At 40.2% G+C, this 17433-nt stretch overlaps 2 protein-coding genes across 2 annotated transcripts; both read left to right on the top strand.

Moving 5' to 3' along the window:
* The first annotated feature begins 5428 nt into the window (after window positions 1-5428).
* LOC129721230 (zinc finger protein 624-like) lies at window positions 5429-8218 on the top strand. The gene is made up of 4 exons (XM_055673552.1): window positions 5429-5719; window positions 5774-7320; window positions 7420-7677; window positions 7737-8218. Exons 1-4 carry the CDS (start codon window positions 5552-5554, stop codon window positions 7843-7845), a joined length of 2082 nt encoding a protein of 693 aa, XP_055529527.1. The 5' UTR covers window positions 5429-5551; the 3' UTR covers window positions 7846-8218.
* Window positions 8219-13497: 5279 nt separating this feature from the next.
* LOC129721244 (farnesol dehydrogenase-like) lies at window positions 13498-15626 on the top strand. Its single transcript, XM_055673573.1, has 3 exons — window positions 13498-15194; window positions 15263-15397; window positions 15465-15626. The coding sequence occupies exons 1-3, from the start codon at window positions 14619-14621 to the stop codon at window positions 15504-15506; spliced, it is 753 nt and encodes a 250-aa protein (XP_055529548.1). The 5' UTR covers window positions 13498-14618; the 3' UTR covers window positions 15507-15626.
* The last annotated feature ends 1807 nt before the right edge of the window (window positions 15627-17433 follow it).

Below are 17433 nucleotides of genomic sequence, written 5' to 3'. Positions count from 1 at the left end.
TGACCCGTTAGTAATTGAAATAAGAATAGGCAAATGGTCGCTACCGTGAGGATCGAGGATTACCTTCCATGTGCAATCCAACCGTAGCGACGTCGAACATAAGGATAGATCCAAAGCGCTTGGGCGCGCTGGAGGTTTCGGGATACGTGTCATTTCACCGTTGTTTAAAATAGTCATGTCGAAGTCATCGCAAAGGTTATAGATTAAAGAGGAGCGGTTATCATTGTAAGGGGAACCCCAAGCCACACCGTGAGAGTTGAAGTCTCCCAAAATCAAACGTGGCGAGGGAAGAAGTTCTATTAAATCAAAGAGCAGCCGTTGCCCAACCTGTGCTCTGGGAGGAATATATATTGAGGCAATACAAAGCTCTTTACCTTGTATTGTCATTTGACATGCGACAACTCCGATGCCTGGAATCGAGGGGAGGTTAATACGATAGAAAGAATAGTACTTTTTAATCCCTAAAAGTACTCCTCCATATGGGGTGTCTCGATCAAGGCGAATAATATTAAAATCATGGAAGTTAAAATCAGTATTCGAAGTAAGCCAAGTTTCGCAAAGGGAAAATGCATCGCGTTTGTTTTTATTTATTAAAACTTTGAATGAATCAATTTTTGGTAAAATACTTCTGCGATTCCACTGTAAAACAGAGATTGAATCCTTCAAATTAGCAGTTGAATTAGCCATCGAAGGATACGATCGCTGCAAGGAGGAGCCATTGGGTAGTCAACTGCTTCAAAAATGATCTAACTGTTGGGAGGAGCGCTGTAAGAAAGTTTTTAATTGGATCAGGTATATTGAAATTTTCGAAAATCCAGTCCACAATATTAGAAAAATTCACCAATCCAGCATTTGTTTTGTCAACTGGATGTGCAAAAGGAGCAACTGGGGTTTTAGATGTTCCTGGAAGTGCTGAGAACTCCTTCTGAGACTTTGAATTGCCAAGCCCAGGAGGGGTTTGCTTCGGTTTTTCCGTAGCACCTTTAGTTTTGGTTGTACTGTTCTTTCCACTTTGGGAAATCTTTGGGAAAGGACCTTTTCTGGGAAGCTTAGGGGAGGAAAGATTTTTCCTCTTTCTAGACTCCCCAAGAATGGCAAAAGAAGTTCCCTCTAGTGGTTCGTCAGAGTCGGTTTCATCTGAAGACAACAGATCAAAGGGGTTCGCTGTTATGGTAGAAGTGGTCGTGCTCTTCTTGAGCATATCAGCATAAGAACGCTTTGAACGCTCTTTGAGAGACCGTTTAAATTTATCCTTGCGCTGCATGTACACCGCGCATGTGGAGAGCTCATGCTGATTCTCCCCGCAGTGGATACATTTTTCAGCATTCGCACTACAGGAATCGTCGGCATGGTTCTCCCCACACTTACCGCACCGTACCTTATTGCAACAGTAGGCGGCTGTGTGACCTAACTGCTTGCAATTGGTGCAGTTCATTAAACTCGGCTCGGCAATGCAGACCCGGCGAACGTGACACGAAACGAGTCTGACGGAGTGTAAACTTTTTTGTCGCTGACGAGCGACACAGATCGCAATTGTTTTACTTCTAATACTTTAACCTAAGGAAGGCTGCTGTTTTTAAAACAGCCTACAGCATCCTTCAAGAGGCACTCGACGGACAAACTCGGATCGGTCACGACGCCGTCGATCTCCACGTCTCGGGCCGGTATGTATACGCGATACTCCCGAGTAAAGAACTCGAAACAAGCTATATCGTTGGCCTGTTTCAGGTCATTGACCACAACACGGAGCTTGTTTGGTCTAACCTTGATTATTTCAGTCACGGCCTTGAAGCGTGACGTCAGGTCTTTCGAAATTTGTATAATGTTCAGGGATTTCAACTTAGGTCCTGCTTTTGGCCGGAAATATACAACGAAACGTGAACCTGCTGTTTCGTCAAGGTAGAGCCTGGCACGAGGGGGAACTGAAGAGTGGACAGCGGGGGAAGGAGCAGGAGGGACAGAGTCAGGAGGGTTCGGTGTCGGGGGATCGGGGATTGAGGTATCCTCTTCCATTGTGCTAAGGCTAGCGCCCTAACACCGACAAGAAACACGTACCTTTTCTTTGATTTCAAGCGATGCTTTGTCTTCGACAATGTGGTCACGCAATCGTTGGGTGCAGCCGCCGGCAGCCGGCAGCTGTGCAGATTTACACTTTCCTCTATGTAGCTCTGGTTGTCTTCAACACAGCTAAACACCGAAACGTTCGGTTCAGCAGCGGCGGCGCAGCTACGCAGCAACAAAGCAAACAATAGCGGTTGACCTTCAAGCGGATTTATTTTGCACTGCACAGCACTCGTTAGACCGGACCGGGCAAGCGATGTCTTTTGTTCGATTATTTTTTGCGAATATATGGAGACGACCGATAAACACAACCGATGCGCTTGGTTGTTCGACTCGGAATGTTTTCTATTGTTTGTTTATATGAATTATTTATTAAAACTATTTTGTTGTATTTTGCATGTATATAAAATTTTAATTTAAGAGAAAACAAGTCGTAGATTAGGTCAAATCAATAAATTGTTCTAAAAATATTAAATAATGATAAATAAAACCCTGACACCAAACTAAACGATAAGTTTATAAAAGCTTCGAGTCGTCGGGTACAAACAACGGGGTGGTACGCTACGCGGCAGGGAGGGTCTACGATGGAAAGCGGACAGGTTGTTAATAAAAAGGTCGGATAGCAAATATGCGGGAAAATTTTTGATTAAAACCCGGAGGAGTGTAGTCGCGCGTTGAATATCTAGTTTCGAAGTTTTGGCGGAATAACGCCCTAAGTGAGACCTTTTGTGGCCAAATTGGAAGGCCATTTTGTACGCTAAGTTTTGGCGCGTCGTTGAAAACCGCGGCCATGGTGAAAGGCGAGTTGAAGCCAGTTGAAGTCATCCATAGTGCAACAGTGACACCCTCCGGGTTACCCGCCAGCCGATCACCCAGCGATCGACAAGCCGGTGCTACCCTTGTGACGCCCCACCGGTGACCACCGACGCCGCTGCGTCCGATACTATAATGCCCAGTTGGCCAGAAGACCGGATCCGACCAGCGAAACCACCGCATCTCTAAAACAGCAACGTAGCCAAGCCACCCAATCAGCATCTACACCCCCAGCGAGCGGAGTGCCCGACGGACGTTTTACCGTGAAAAAAGAAAAAAAGCGCAAGTAATATTATCCCTACTAACCTTTTCTTCCCGCGAAACGTAATTATAATAAAACTATTGTATGGTCTCGTAATTTTCAAGCTGTTCTTTGTTAAAATAATTCTGAGTCCTTTTGACTTGTTTCCGCTCAGTATTAGTGTATAATGTGTGAATTTCGCTCAGTGACCAACGGTATAGGTGGGTTGAAAGTCCACCCGATTGAATTTCCTACAGGAGACCAAAGTAACGACCCGAAGCTGAGAAGTAAAAAGCAACTAGAAGCTAGTGGTTTGTAACATATTATAAGCAGTACCGATCAGGTCAGACTGTTGATCCTTGGGAGAAAACGCTTTTAAGGATTCAGAATAAAATGTATGTGAGCACGTGAGGTGTAGTTTACACGCTCCATTGTTTTTACTCTAATCTGATTAAGATCTACTCAGTTGGCTCTAAGTTAAAGTTGACCGAGTTTCTCTAAGTTAAAGTTGATCAAGAACTATTTGAGGTCAACGATGAGTAACTTGAGATTAACAAACTTTGCCATTTTATCAATCGAACGTGAAATCACTGATTTTATTGAGTTTGAATCTGTAATTTCTGATTTTGCCAACCAAACGGCTCGGAAGTGAGTATCTAAATGCCTAATTATTGATTTAGCGGACAACGGAATAAATAAGTAGACAAATCTAAGTTTTTTGTTTGTCCCAATTCCTTTTATGGAAGAAAAAACTGCCCAGTCATTTTCATTAGGGGCCCACGTTTTTGTTACCACACCAGGCCCACCAAACCGTAGCTGCGCCACTGTGAAAAATTCGCCGCAATCCCCATGTGCTCCATTTAATGAAGCCATTGAGACAGAAGACACGGGTGATTTTAAAACATTTAGAAGGTTTCAGTGTAAAAAAATATAAGTTTTTGAATGTTTTAAAATTGTTTTATTCATTGGGTCAGGTTTACAAAAAACCACAAACATAAAATGTTATCATTTTACTCAAACTGGGTAACTTCTACCAATTTTATTAATTTCAGGCTTGCATGAGCAGAGTAGGTTTTACTCAGTTTTTAACGTATGGAAGCATTACTCAAAAGTGAGTAATCGTAAAAGCACAGAAAACAGATTAACAGGCGACGAACAAACGGTCTGAAAAAAAGTGTATATAATTTTGCTTGTGTGCCATGAATTATCCTCCAAATAATACCCCTCGTTATGCTAAATGGTAAAGTAAAGTGTGATGTCCCTACCGTCGCTAAACAGACTGTATTTTCATCAGTGTATGTACTTTTCACTCCCGTTGGTACTGACGTTAAAATATATTGGCTATGCCGTTCGCTCTACGGCGACGGTAGCGACATCACATCTTAGTTTACCACTCAGCATGACGGGGGGTATAATTCGGAGAGTATAGTTTTGCGTGCGCAATCTGTTTTACACACTTTTTATCGTTTGCTTGTTAGTCTCAGTGATACCAAATGTGCAGATTTGTCTGTAAAACGCAGATTTTTGGAGTCCGTGTGCAGATATTTATTGATTTGCAGATGTTTGCAGTTTTTTCACGGTTTCTGCAGATTTTTGTCGGAGTCTCCTTATATTTGTGCAGACTTTCTTAAAATGTGTGTAGATTTTTACAGACTTTTGCTTGCGCGAACAAATTTTTTTTCGGATCACGGATACATTTTTTCAGACTTCGAGCACATTTTTCCGGTTTTTCGAGCAGTTGCAGACATTTTTCAAAAACTTCTGGCATCTCCACTTTCAACAAAAATAAGTGATATCTTACTCAGTTTAGAGTAATAAAAAATAAGCGTGTAGATGTAGCACCGCCGCAACCAATGAGGTATACAAAGGTGAGGAAGAAGAAGACATTTGTCTGTATTAGTAACGAAAAAGAGGTAAACAGAAGCACGTGTTGGGCTCGTGACGTAGATCTCCAAAAACAAGAAAAAGACATTCGGAATTGTGTTCCGCATTGTTTAATGACGCAGGTAGGCATTTTCAGCCGTAAACTGTCATAAGTTGTGGAAATTTCTTGAAAAAAATGTACCGAACATTGATTTTTGGGCATTGTTTTTTGACTTCTACGTCATCACTGTTAACAAAAGAGAAGCCCTTTAAACCCGAGACTCAAACCATCTCCGTACCTTTCTATATTCCATTGCGCCGCAACAACGAATTCGACTATAGTTCTGCTATTTGCCGCAAAGCACTGCTTACGCTACATCGCTCAAAATTTCTAGCTTGAACTAACTGCTTGCGAACAAAAACACAATCACACCAACCTGGCAACGTTGCTTTAGATCAATAAATAATCAAAACAAACGTAGCAAAGGTTGAGACACATTTCCTACTGTTTCTTAATTTTATTTTGTTTCTAAAAAGAACGTTTAAGCATACTACCTTTCAAATATAGCAAAAATGAAGGATGCTGAAGACCTCGAATTGCAAGTCAATGCAAATGAAATGTGTCGTGCTTGTCTGGGACAGTTTACCTCGAATCAACTGAAGCCGATTTTCTGCAACGAGATACTCGATGGCAAAATAGTCGCATTTCCGAGAATTATAGAGGATGCTATTGATGTAAAGGTAAATTTAAACAGCTACAATCTTATGTTAGATATCAAGAGATTTTTTCTGCAGCCTGTCAAAAACGGGATATTTCCGAACAACGTATGTGTGACTTGTAAAACTAAGCTTAAAGAAATGTTTTCATTTAAAGAAAAAGTCACGAAGTCTCAGGAATTACTGTATGAAATATTTGGAATAGATAAACCTGCACCGCCAGCTACACCACAGCAATCGCCATCAAATATTCCGAAGAAAGAAAAAATAAACTCACTAGTACAGACTGATGTAATTAGATTTTCCGAAGCAGATGAACATATTTACAGTAGTTTTCTGTTTATTGAAAAACTTGCAAAACCTAAACTTATTGATTGCTTCACACAAAATGTTCCATTAGTGAAAGATTCATTTACTCAATTTATACCAGAACTTGTAAAAAAAAGGCATGTATCGACTCAAGTGTCACAACCAAAAAAGAATGTTCAACATTCAGGAGTACAAGTTGACATTCCTACTAAAGAAATCTGCAACCGTTCAAAGTCTGTAGATAATGAGTTGCATGATATTACAGATATGGACTTAATGTATGAAATAGAAGATAATGCAACAGATTCAGAAACAGGAAATAATGATGCAGAGGATAAAGTGCTCAAAGCTGTAGTGATAACAAAAAACCTTGAAGGAGCAATATGTAGTGAAATAGACCCCAACGAAAATCAATTTATAACAGTAACTGCGTCTAAACCTGACGAACTAGGAAACGTGAAATTAGAACTCGAATTAGCAAGCGATAACGAACCAGATGAATGCGTCGCTTACGAAGCCCTCGATGAAGTCAACATTGACACGCCTGTGACGGCAATATTGTCAGAAACAAATAAAAAATCTAAGTATCAATGCGGATATTGTCAGTACGTAACAGACGTTCGAGCATTACATGATTCGCACAATGCAATTCATCAACAAAGTCTTGAAACAGTTCTAGATAGTGTTGACTATTATCGCTGTATGACTTGCAAATGCGTGTACGCAACACTTATGCAGTTAGAAAATCATTTCGAAGGCTTGCGGTGCTCCCCCATTAGTACAAAAGATTTCATTGAGTCAGACGAAACCGAAAAACACGAACAAGCTTATAGCGAACTCGACATTTGCCTGCCACGACTTAAAACGTTCTTTAAAAATGACCAATCCCAAATAATCTGCGAAAAATGTTCATTATCTTTCAATTCTTTATCAGATGCTGCAGAACATCACACCGTGACTCACGATTATGAGGACGAGTCACGCTTAGAAGCAAGTATACTTTGGGAATCTAACGGTTATAATCATGTTCATGTTTGTGGCATTTGCAATGACCAATTTGCAGATGCCCGTTTCATTCGACAGCACATTTACTTCCACCAAAGCAGATTTGATTGTCCGTTCGATTGTGGACAAAGTTTTAGCGATTTTTTCAAAATGACAGTTCATATAAACCGTAAACATTTACAAGAAAAATCCACTAACAATGAGACACCGTCGTCTGTAAAGACTGCAAAAACGGTTCCACAATCGGAATCGGTCTGTCACATATGTTTCAAGCGATTCATCTCAAAGGCGTCCTTCAAAGTGCACGTAAAGTAAGTTCTTGTTTTGTAACATGCATCACTTTGGGTTCTATTAATTTCCATTCATGCAAGAGAGCTAAAATTTAAACTTTCATTATATCTAATTACCAGAAACCACTTTGCTGAACGACGATACAATTGTTCGATGTGCCCGAAAGCGTTTCTTCAGAAGTCGGATCTAACTATTCACATCCGTTCGCATACCGATGAACGACCGTTTTCTTGCACCGTAGCCGGTTGTGACAAAAAGTTTCGCACATCCAGCCATCGGCGGGACCACATGTCCACTCACGCACAAGAGAAAAAATACCAGTGTGATGTCTGTCAGAAGTATTTCAAAGCCGAACGCATCCTGCAAGGACACTTACGGTTTGTAGTATAACGATCAAGCTATTATTATCTTCAAATTTATCTATTTTATTTTATAGGTTACATTCCGGGGTCAAACCATTCGAGTGTGGATTATGCGGTAAATGTTTCAGTAGAAAACATCATCTTAAATTGCACATGCAAACACACGATTCTTCAAATGAGTGATAAGACAAAATAAACTAGAAAATGATCTTGAGCTTGTGCATAAAACAAATGTAAAATAATTTTTTGCAGTATGCTATTTGCGTTGCGTTTTATTTCTCCTGCGATAGAACTGATTTTCCCTATAATCACGTTTCCTTACTTCTATGTATTGAGAAACGTCTAAAAGATGTTGCATCTGCGCAAGAGACTCCAGAGATGACGCCAATCTTTTGGAAATACTTAAATACAAGCTATCTAGGGAGCCTATACCAGGGGCCTATAAACGCAACATTTTGCCTACCAATCATAAATTCATCACGGTGGTAATATTTCATTTCAAATGCTTACAAAACTTATCTTATTCAATAAAAGTGCACATTGTACTGAAAACAAATGTTGAGCTCCTTGAGCTCTTGTTTTTTTCCATCTAAAACGACATTTACTCGAGAATAAGTCTACCGACAAAATGGGACGTTTACTCTATTTCACTTGTTTTAGGACAAACCAACCAAAAAGTGGGTACCAGAAACGCTGGTACCAGTATCAATGAGTGGTAGATGGAAAATGTATGGAGTTTGACAGCCACAAGAGCCCCCTGGCCTATACAAAGAGAGAAGACAAGGCGCTCACCGTTATGACAACTGTCAACATCAAAACGGGCGAGCTGTATGATTTTGCATTGCCGTTATTTGTTTTGGTGTGACTGTTCCCATAACGGTGAGCGCCTTCTCTTCTCTCCATGTATAGGCTTCCTAGAGCTATTGAAAGAAATTCTAGGAAACAAAACGGACTTTTCCAGACTGTGAGAGAGTTACGAGGAGCCTACATGACGCAGCATTCACTGAGGACATCCACTTACTTACCTTACCAGTCAGCTCCAGGCCAAAGTGTGCCTTGCTATTCGAAGAAGTCGTCTTCCACTTGATCGAGCCACCTTGCTCGCTGAGCACCCCGTCGCCTCGTGCCAGTCGGGTCGTTATCAAGAACCATTTTAATCAAGTTGGTACGCAGCAACTTCCGTTCGAAAACCCCAGGGGCGCGTTGGTCCTCCACAAGCATGGTATAGGTTTCGTGGCCGTAGAGGACTACCGGTCTCATCAGTGTTTTGTAGATGGTCAACTTCGTGCGGCGGCGGATTTTATTCGAGCGGAGCGTCTTCCGGAGTCCAAAGTAGGTACGATTTCCTGCCATAAGGCGTCGACGAATTTCTCTGCTGGTGCCGTTATCAGCAGTCACCAGTGAGGTACACGAACTCGTCTACCACCTCGATTTCAATACCGCTAATATGAATTCGTGGTTGGAGGTAGATACTGTTTTCTCTGGAACCTAGGTGTATCCGGGAAATTGTAATCGTGCATAATCTGCCATAGCTGAGCTCGATCGATTGTTACGTACGCCGATTTGAAATCGATAAGCAAATGGTGTCCCAACAAACTTTTTTTTTTGAAGTAGAATACTTCTCTCAGGAAGTTCGGCTACATAGGGATGTGAAATGAAAATCTAAAACCGAAAAAAGTGAAAAATATGTCCAATTTCAAATGCTAATAAATCGGTTAGTATTCGATGGATTTCCTTCGTTCTTGCAGCAATAGATTGGAAAATCTTCTAAGATTCTTCCCAAAATAAGATAATTGTAATTTTATTATTCACACTATTGTACTATTGAAAATAGTCAAGCCTTGTCAAAACGAAAAATTCGACCTCTGATTGGTCGTTATATGCTTGCTTCCCAAGTACGGTCGACAGGATCATATACCTTGCAATTGAAAACTTGCTATTTGGCCTATATAAGAGCCTGTTTCAGCCGGAGCCGCTCATAATAGTTCTAGACAGCGACAACAGCAGTCGTCCTTTCTAAGCAGCAGCACTAGCCCTGTGGTTGGTCACCACGTCTCAGGAGCAGCGCGGTTTTTCTCAGCGTGTGTCGCCAGACAGCCATTATTCCCCCCGTGTTGGGGCAGCATGAAGATTGGCATCAGGAAATCCAATTTTGGAAATCAAAATGCCTTTTTGAAGGCAAATAAACAAGTCATTGAAAGTTAATAATTTTTGTCAACGCAAGCAAGCATTCTGTGTTGCATCCTAGCAATTTAAATCTGTCGCACCCGTCGAATTTTCTGAATGTAAAATAGCTTCCACAGTGCATGTTGTCCGTGTATCTTAATTCCCCCAATGTTGGGGCAGCTCAAAGGTTGTAATTAGCAACCGATTTTGAACCGCAAAATGCTTTTTTTCAAGGCAAATAAAAAAATAATTGAAGGTTAATAATTTTCTGACATCAACACAAGCAGACATTCTGTGCGGGATGCAATCAAATTCTGTTGTAGTTGTCTAATTTTTACTTTATTTAGTAAACCCCCCGCTGTAAGGGCAGCGCAAAGGCTGCGATCAGCATAACCGACATTGAATAATAAACTGCCCTGTTAGAACGCATTCACAAAAGCAGTTAGTTCGACTGTGCAGAGCTAATATGAAGTCGATTCAATCAATCAGCATAAACAGAATTTCGTCGTCTCCCAGCTGCCAAGTTGCAACATGATGCAACACACAACAACGAGCAAACGAAATCGCTTGATGTTACAAACCGCAATAAGATACGGGTTAAAACCGTTGCGTGTATGAGAGCACCACCGGTGTTTATTCGCTGGATACAAAAATCAAATGCGAATTGTGGAATAATTTGTCTGAAGAACATTAGTGAATGGAACAACTGAACTGATAGGGCGTGGCCTATTACGTAGCACCCTTCGGCTATAAAAGAGTGTTTCTGGGAAAACTAGCTACATTCATTAGTCGGAAGGTGAGCTGGATGGACCGTCCACAACGTTGACAGCAGCAGCAGCAGATATCAGCACTCAGCGGTAACAGAATATATCAGCGGGTTGCGCCTATGGCTGCCTTCAAATTAAACAAATCACTTGCCCTGTGGTTGGTCATCACGTCTCAGGTCTCTGCCTGAGAACGAAAGCCAACGCGAGCGATCGGGCGAGATTTTTACCGTACATCAGCCGGCACTTCCTCTAATGGAAAAGTTGGATCATTTTGTTCAAAAGAATATTACTGTCAGTAATATTACAGAGCTGCGATTGTATTATATCCGATATGGAATTGAAAAATTGTTCTTTTGAGGACAAATAAAACACTTAATTTGAAGAGTTAATAGTTTTGGGTACCAGTAGCAGTATGGTAACAGCCTCAGCGGTAGGTGCAGCCGGTACTTCCATGAGGCGGATGTTATAAGGAAGTAAATGGAAGCGGCATGGCGAAACAGTTCGGGTGTGCTTAGACGCGCGTCATTTTTTGTTGTTGATATTATTCTCCACATGAAACGAAGCGCTTTCGTACGATAGCGGCGGTATTAGCGGTAGATGCATTTGCCAACACTTACTCCAGTAAAGCCGTGTCTAATTTTCAATCAATGTGAAAACACCTTTCTATTGTGTTGGCCGTGCACATTAGGCCTCTGCCAGGCTTAACGCGAAAAGCGGCGTGAACCGTTTCGCCCGGCCGTAGGTTAATGTGCAGCCGTAGCTGTGTAAAAGTATCCTACTTCAACCTCGCGGTCGTGGCTTTGCACACAACCCTCCTGTGATTTTTAATTATAATAGCACAGATAAATTATAGCTTGTTAAGCTGTTATTCGGTGGATTTCGGCCGAACTAAATCTTAATAAGCTGTTATACAACAAAAGAGTTTGCTGGAGTGTGGGCACATTATATTCACGGCATTTCTGTAAGATCTGCTGTACCGCGAATATTTGGTGCGCAGTGGCGCGGACACCCATAAATCCCGGTTGGTATTCAGGATATCCACAAATTCGTTGATAAAACGACACCAAGTATATAACAACTAATAAAGGCTACAGATGGAATAATTCAGAGCCCTATTGATAACGAATTTCTTTATTCTTAGAGCCTACCTAAGCTATATGGCATCTCTCTCTTGCATCGTAGATCGCAACATCGTTTCTCTATTCCCGCGTAGATTTGCACTGACCCAGTGGAATAAAGAAATTCGCTATAAATAAGATGAGCCGAGTAACTAAACTCGACTCCAGTTACTGTCAAGTAGAGCAAAATGTCGTATTAGGGAAGTAGAACCAGTCTCGCAGAAGAGGCTATATGCCGCAAGCCGACATGTACAACAACGCGGATGGAAATTTTTCTCTTGGAAGCGGAACAGAACCTAGAAGCATCAGCAGCATATGGCTGAGTATCACTAGCAAGATCTTTAAGCACGGTAAAAAGGCACTGGCTAGCAGACTGTACTGGGTCATTTTTAGGATTTGGAAAGAGGAAAAACTGCGGCCTATGATACAGCCGATCGAGAACAGGTATGACAGATCGAGCACGATCGGATTGATAAACTGATCAAGGTCACCATTGCGCAAGTGATGTGCTACGTGCGTGTTTTGAAGGCACTCTCAAACCCCCTTGAATTGCGCAGAGAGTTAAAACAAGGTGATAAGGCGTCGTACACAAATAACGTAACGCTAAAAATCTAGATTTCAGACCCCCCCCCCCCCCCCCCCCCCCCCATTGTAATGATAGGTAACGTTCGACATGACTCTCAAGGGATTACGTTTCCTCAAAAGGAATCTTAACTGATACCCTCTCAGGGGAGTTAATGTTCCCCACAAAGAACTAAATTAGCTCCCCACAGGGAGTTAAAAACAAAAGACCCTCTCAAGGGACACGGTTCCAACTTACTAAACTGCGCCATTGTAGTGTCCTAGCCATCCTCTTTTACATTTAGATTCACATTCTCTGCAACTTTACTAAAGCGTCTTTCACTTCCAAAGCTAATTATACGACTGACTCTCGTGTCGTTTTCGTTTTCGCGTTGTACTACACTTTTTCCGTGCTATACTTTGCGGCTTCAAATAAAACATTTTAAGTGTCATTGCATTGGTATGCGTAATAATGGGATAGCTGTCAATTCGTTTTGTTTTGGTCATAATCGCATTCGTCATTTTGTCTCGTTTCCATTTCATATGTCCATCTCGCAAATGTGCTGAGAAAAAAATTACCTGACACTTTACCACGTGGAACGAAAACCAAAACAAACCAGTTTTGACACATACGTGTGAATGTGTTGGTAACTTCCTACAGCACACTCTGCTTTTTTCGGGTGTCATCAGTGACAGAAAAAGTGTAGGGAGAGACAGAAAAAGGGTAACACGAAAAATCAAATAAAACATTTTCGGTGTCAAAAGTGTCATTTGAGTGTAGTACACCGCGAAAACGAAAACGACATTATTGTGTTGCTTTTCCTACGCTCTCTCATTTGGACTTTCTCTCTTTCTCTTTGTATTATCCTTGTTCCCTACAGACAGCGTTGCCACTAAGTTTGAATAAAATCTGGCAAAATGTGGCAAATATCTGGCTCATTTACAAATATCTGGCAGATTCTGAGGTTTATCTGTTTGTCTGGCGCGTAAACAGAAATCTGGCAAAATCCAGATTTATCTGGCACATTGGCAACGCTGCCTACAGACATGAATGTTTTTTGTCCTTAGATTAGCGAGCTATAGTGCATCCTTCATGCTCAGAAGGACATGTACCACTTTTGCTCTCAACGTTTTCTGGTTGTCATTATTTTTCCCATAGAACAATAGTGGTACATGTTTTTCCATTGAAGTTTGTGTAAGTTTCTCAACCAGAACTCGTTATGCTTTCATGTACCTTTTCAAATCTTCCAGCAATGATTTAGTGTAGTTATGCTGAAAAAATTGTTGAAAATAATTTACTATTCGAGTGTTTTCGTTTATCGCGTCTCCTGAAAAATTTACTTAATGGCACATTTTGCTCTCAACGGCTCAGTTGTTCTTTGTGTTTTGCAGTTTTATATAAAGATTGAAACTTGTTTCGTAAATTTCTCACCAAATTTTGTGAATGATCGTAAATTACTACTCAGTTCATAGCTCCACATCGAAAATAGCGGATTGAAAAGTATTCATGGTATCCATTAGGTTAAGAGCACAGAATCATAAAAGGGCCGAAACATTTACACAGTAGGAAACCTATTTTAAGCAGATTATGGAACCTCCTGTGTATTGAGACGGAATACTCGAAATGTGTAAGGTTAAATACAAACATAAGTATATAAATTTGTCTATTATCTTCCTCTCTAGTGCTGTTTTCAGATTGTAAAACTGGTTTAGCAAACTTTAACAGTAATCAAATAAAGTTCTCAATCAAGGGACAGTATTCCAATTACCTCGAGCCTATTTTAAGCAATGGATTTTTTTTTTTTCAATTGATGTTTATTCGAAGATTCTTTTGTGCTCAACGGTATTTTATATATTCGAATGACAGTTAATCAGAGTTTTCGTTCTCGTCATTGAATTCGTCGATATTGATCAAAACTGGGGGGTTTAAAGCTCATTTTTTTCGACTGAATAAAATAGCCGCTACTGCTTAAGCCGTTCCTTACCCTAATTTGATTTAGAATCGAAAGATTACAAATAATTTTGCAAATATCGTCTTAAAGAATGCAATAGAATTTTGTTGATATTCAATTTAATTTGATAGCCACATTTTTTTCGCTTTTATAAACGTTCTCAAGTGGCTTAACTGTAAAAACATTTTATGCTTCTTGAGGGTTAATTACCGCTTACATCAGTGTTTGTACCAATAATTACTAAATAATTAACAACATTATCACAGTAGGTATAATCATTAGAAGAGATGATGATTGATTTTACTATATATCAAGTGTAATAATGCAAGCCCCGCTTCAGTGCAGCAATAGAACGCCTCCAGCAAACACACGTTAAAACTTTAAGCTGAGCGATGGATCGTTGGAAGAACCGAGTTGCAGCTGTGACCGGAGCGAGTGCTGGTATAGGATGGGCCATCAGTAAAGCCCTTGTACAATCCGGTATGATCGTGGTCGGAATGGCAAGGAGAGCGGAGAAAATTGAGGAATTGAAAATGTCTCTACCGGCGAATATGAGAGACCGCTTACACGCATGTAAATGCGATGTCAATAGCGAACAGGATATTATCGCCGCGTTCAAAATGATCGATAGTAAATTTGGCGGAGCCGATGTTCTAATTAATAACGCAGGTGTACTAAAGGATACGCAGTTAATTAGACCAGGCAATACGCAGCTTATCCGCGATGTTGTTAATACAAACATAGTAGGACTTATATTCTGTGCTAGAGAGGCTTATCAGTCTATGAAACGAAGAAATGTTGATGGCCATATTGTGAATATGAACAGTGTCGTAGGCCATGGTGTACCTGTGGGCGTGGATACGTTAACTACGTACAATGTATATCCAGCTACGAAACATGCCGTCACCGCATTAACTGAAACATTACGCATAGAGTTATTGAACGATAACAGCAAAGTTAAAGTGACTGTAAACCTACAATTCTTTCTTATTCTTATTTATTCAACAGAAAGGTTAATTATTATTACAATTTTTAGAGTATTAGTCCCGGAGCTGTTCGGACGGATATTTTCAACGATCCGCAAATGCTAAAGAAGGCTATACCATTTCTTGAAGCAGATGACATTGCAAACAGCGTAGTACATGTTATTTCAACTCCAAAACATGTCGAGGTTTGCCTTCCGCTTGTACAGTGTATTATATACCTCTGTTATCAATCCATTTTGTTTATATTTACAGATCAAAGAGCTTACTATCAAACCTCTTGGAGAGCGCTTCTAATATTATGGGGTGTTTGCGCTTACATGTATAAATATACCAGCAATCCTCGCGATTCCGCCGAAACACAAAATGAATTGAATGAACCTACTTAAGGACAAAATAAAATAGTGCAAACTAGAATCGAACGTCTTTTGTTTCTTTCAGTTATCTAGTAATCGAACCATAGAGGACGCGAAAACAATTCGTGGATCCGAAAATAATCTATAGTTTAAAATATATTAATAGAAAGCTTGATCATTGTATTGCAGTACACTAAGGACGCTTTTTACGCGGGTTTTTTCTTACGCGAATTCCAGAATTTACGCGTTTTTTACGCGGGTTGCGGAATTTATGCGTTTTTTTTTACGCGGATTCCGGAATTTACGCGGTATTTTTTTCTCACGCGAATTTCGAAATTTCTTCACTCGGATTGCGGAATTTAGGGGGTTTTTTAATGCGGATTCCGGAATTTACGCGGTTTCTTTTTACGCGACACGTAACCCCGCGTTAAAAGCGACTTTAGAATATTGCATTTCAATTATTCAGTTAAAACAACAAACCTTAACGAGTTTTAAAAAAAGTTACCGTTTTTGAAAAGCACGTTTCCTTTCAAGAAAAGACAAGCGGTGAGTAAATAAAAAATTTCAATCAAGCTTTACTCATTTTTCTAACATTTTCTAAAGGTAACTACTTTGAAATTAAATGATTATAGTGCAAAAAATTGTACTTTACATTCCAAATAACTCAATTTTTTTTAAATACCTGAAGGCTCTTGAATGTTGTTACTTCTGATAAAGCAACCCTTTGGAGTCGTGTTATATGGCCTTATTACATATGACGAGACACTGTACTCTACTTACTAATTTCTTGATTACAACAGTAAAATCGAGTCGACTCTGTTTGAAGATTCATGACTCAGCGCTCACGATCAATTGAGTCAAGTTTCATTCGACTTCCGTAACACGAAATTTTACTCGACTCGTCGTAGGTAATAGGGCCAGAACAGCCCCCTGCATTTTTCTTGTATCTCCGAGAACGCTTTCCTTACACTTTTCTCTATTTCTCGGCTCTTTAAGAACTTTTAGGAGAGTTTAAACCCTGTTGGTTTTTGTTCGGCACCCATTACCCGAAATCAGTCCATATATGGGTCATTCCATGTCAAGTGTCCGAGAAAATGCATCGACCATCTCCGATTTCGACCAAAATTTGTGAGTCGATGTATTTTGAGCCGGAACTTATAAGTACAAAGTGTTATAACGATTGGTTGACCCCTCGGCCAATGGGACTGCCTCCACTTTTTGCGAATTTAGCAAAACACCTTTTTATATTTCGTGAATATCTCGGGACCCTGAAGAGCTACAGGTGATATTGACATATCATTTTAGATGTAGATGTAGAATCGAACTACGTGATCAATTTTTTCTGCAGTGTTACCAACATTGCATTTTTCCCGATTCAAAACTTTATTTGCAATTTCCTCAAAATACCCCCCCTTCGATTTTCATTTTGATCACGCCAATGTGTTTAGCAGACGATTTTACATAGGAATCACTTATCAGCAAAAAACAAAATGAAGCGTTCCAGAGATACAGCATTTTCAAAATTGCAAGATCAAAATCTTTGTCTACGCACGAAAGCGCTTCTACATAAATCGCTGCAATTTTAATGGTATCCTAGCAGGCGTTTGTGTAATCGAAGAGATGTACCTTAGAGGAGCATCCGTTAATGATGTAACGCAAAAAATCCCGTTATAGAATCATTTTCACGAAAAGCTACAGGGGAGTTTTTGTTGCACTTTTCACATGAATCTTCATTTAATTGGTTTATCACATTATAGAAATTATCATCTCTCAATTAAAAACCGTTTCCTAACAGGCGAATAGTCATGTTTTTTCCTGATTTAAGGTGAAACCTCATTGAATCCAAAAATGGCCGACTTCGAGTCACC

The sequence above is a fragment of the Wyeomyia smithii genome, chromosome 2, assembly GCF_029784165.1.
Source record: "Wyeomyia smithii strain HCP4-BCI-WySm-NY-G18 chromosome 2, ASM2978416v1, whole genome shotgun sequence".
Classification (NCBI taxonomy): Eukaryota; Metazoa; Arthropoda; class Insecta; order Diptera; family Culicidae; genus Wyeomyia; species Wyeomyia smithii.
The sequence above is the reverse complement of the archived record's forward strand: the minus strand, read 5'-3'. Positions and strand labels throughout refer to the sequence as shown.

What these genes read in the sequence shown, in the direction of transcription:
- LOC129721244 (XM_055673573.1), top strand. Translation starts at nt 14,619, where the DNA reads ATGGATCGTTGGAAGAACCGAGTTGCAGCTGTGACCGGAGCGAGTGCT. An exon ending in ACAGCAAAGTTAAAGTGACT is followed by an intron (nt 15,195 to 15,262) that starts GTAAACCTACAA and finishes TACAATTTTTAG; the next exon opens with AGTATTAGTCCCGGAGCTGT. An exon ending in CAACTCCAAAACATGTCGAG is followed by an intron (nt 15,398 to 15,464) that starts GTTTGCCTTCCG and finishes TTATATTTACAG; the next exon opens with ATCAAAGAGCTTACTATCAA.
- LOC129721230 (XM_055673552.1), top strand. Translation starts at nt 5,552, where the DNA reads ATGAAGGATGCTGAAGACCTCGAATTGCAAGTCAATGCAAATGAAATG. An exon ending in AGGATGCTATTGATGTAAAG is followed by an intron (nt 5,720 to 5,773) that starts GTAAATTTAAAC and finishes TTTTTTCTGCAG; the next exon opens with CCTGTCAAAAACGGGATATT. An exon ending in ATCCTGCAAGGACACTTACG is followed by an intron (nt 7,678 to 7,736) that starts GTTTGTAGTATA and finishes TTTATTTTATAG; the next exon opens with GTTACATTCCGGGGTCAAAC.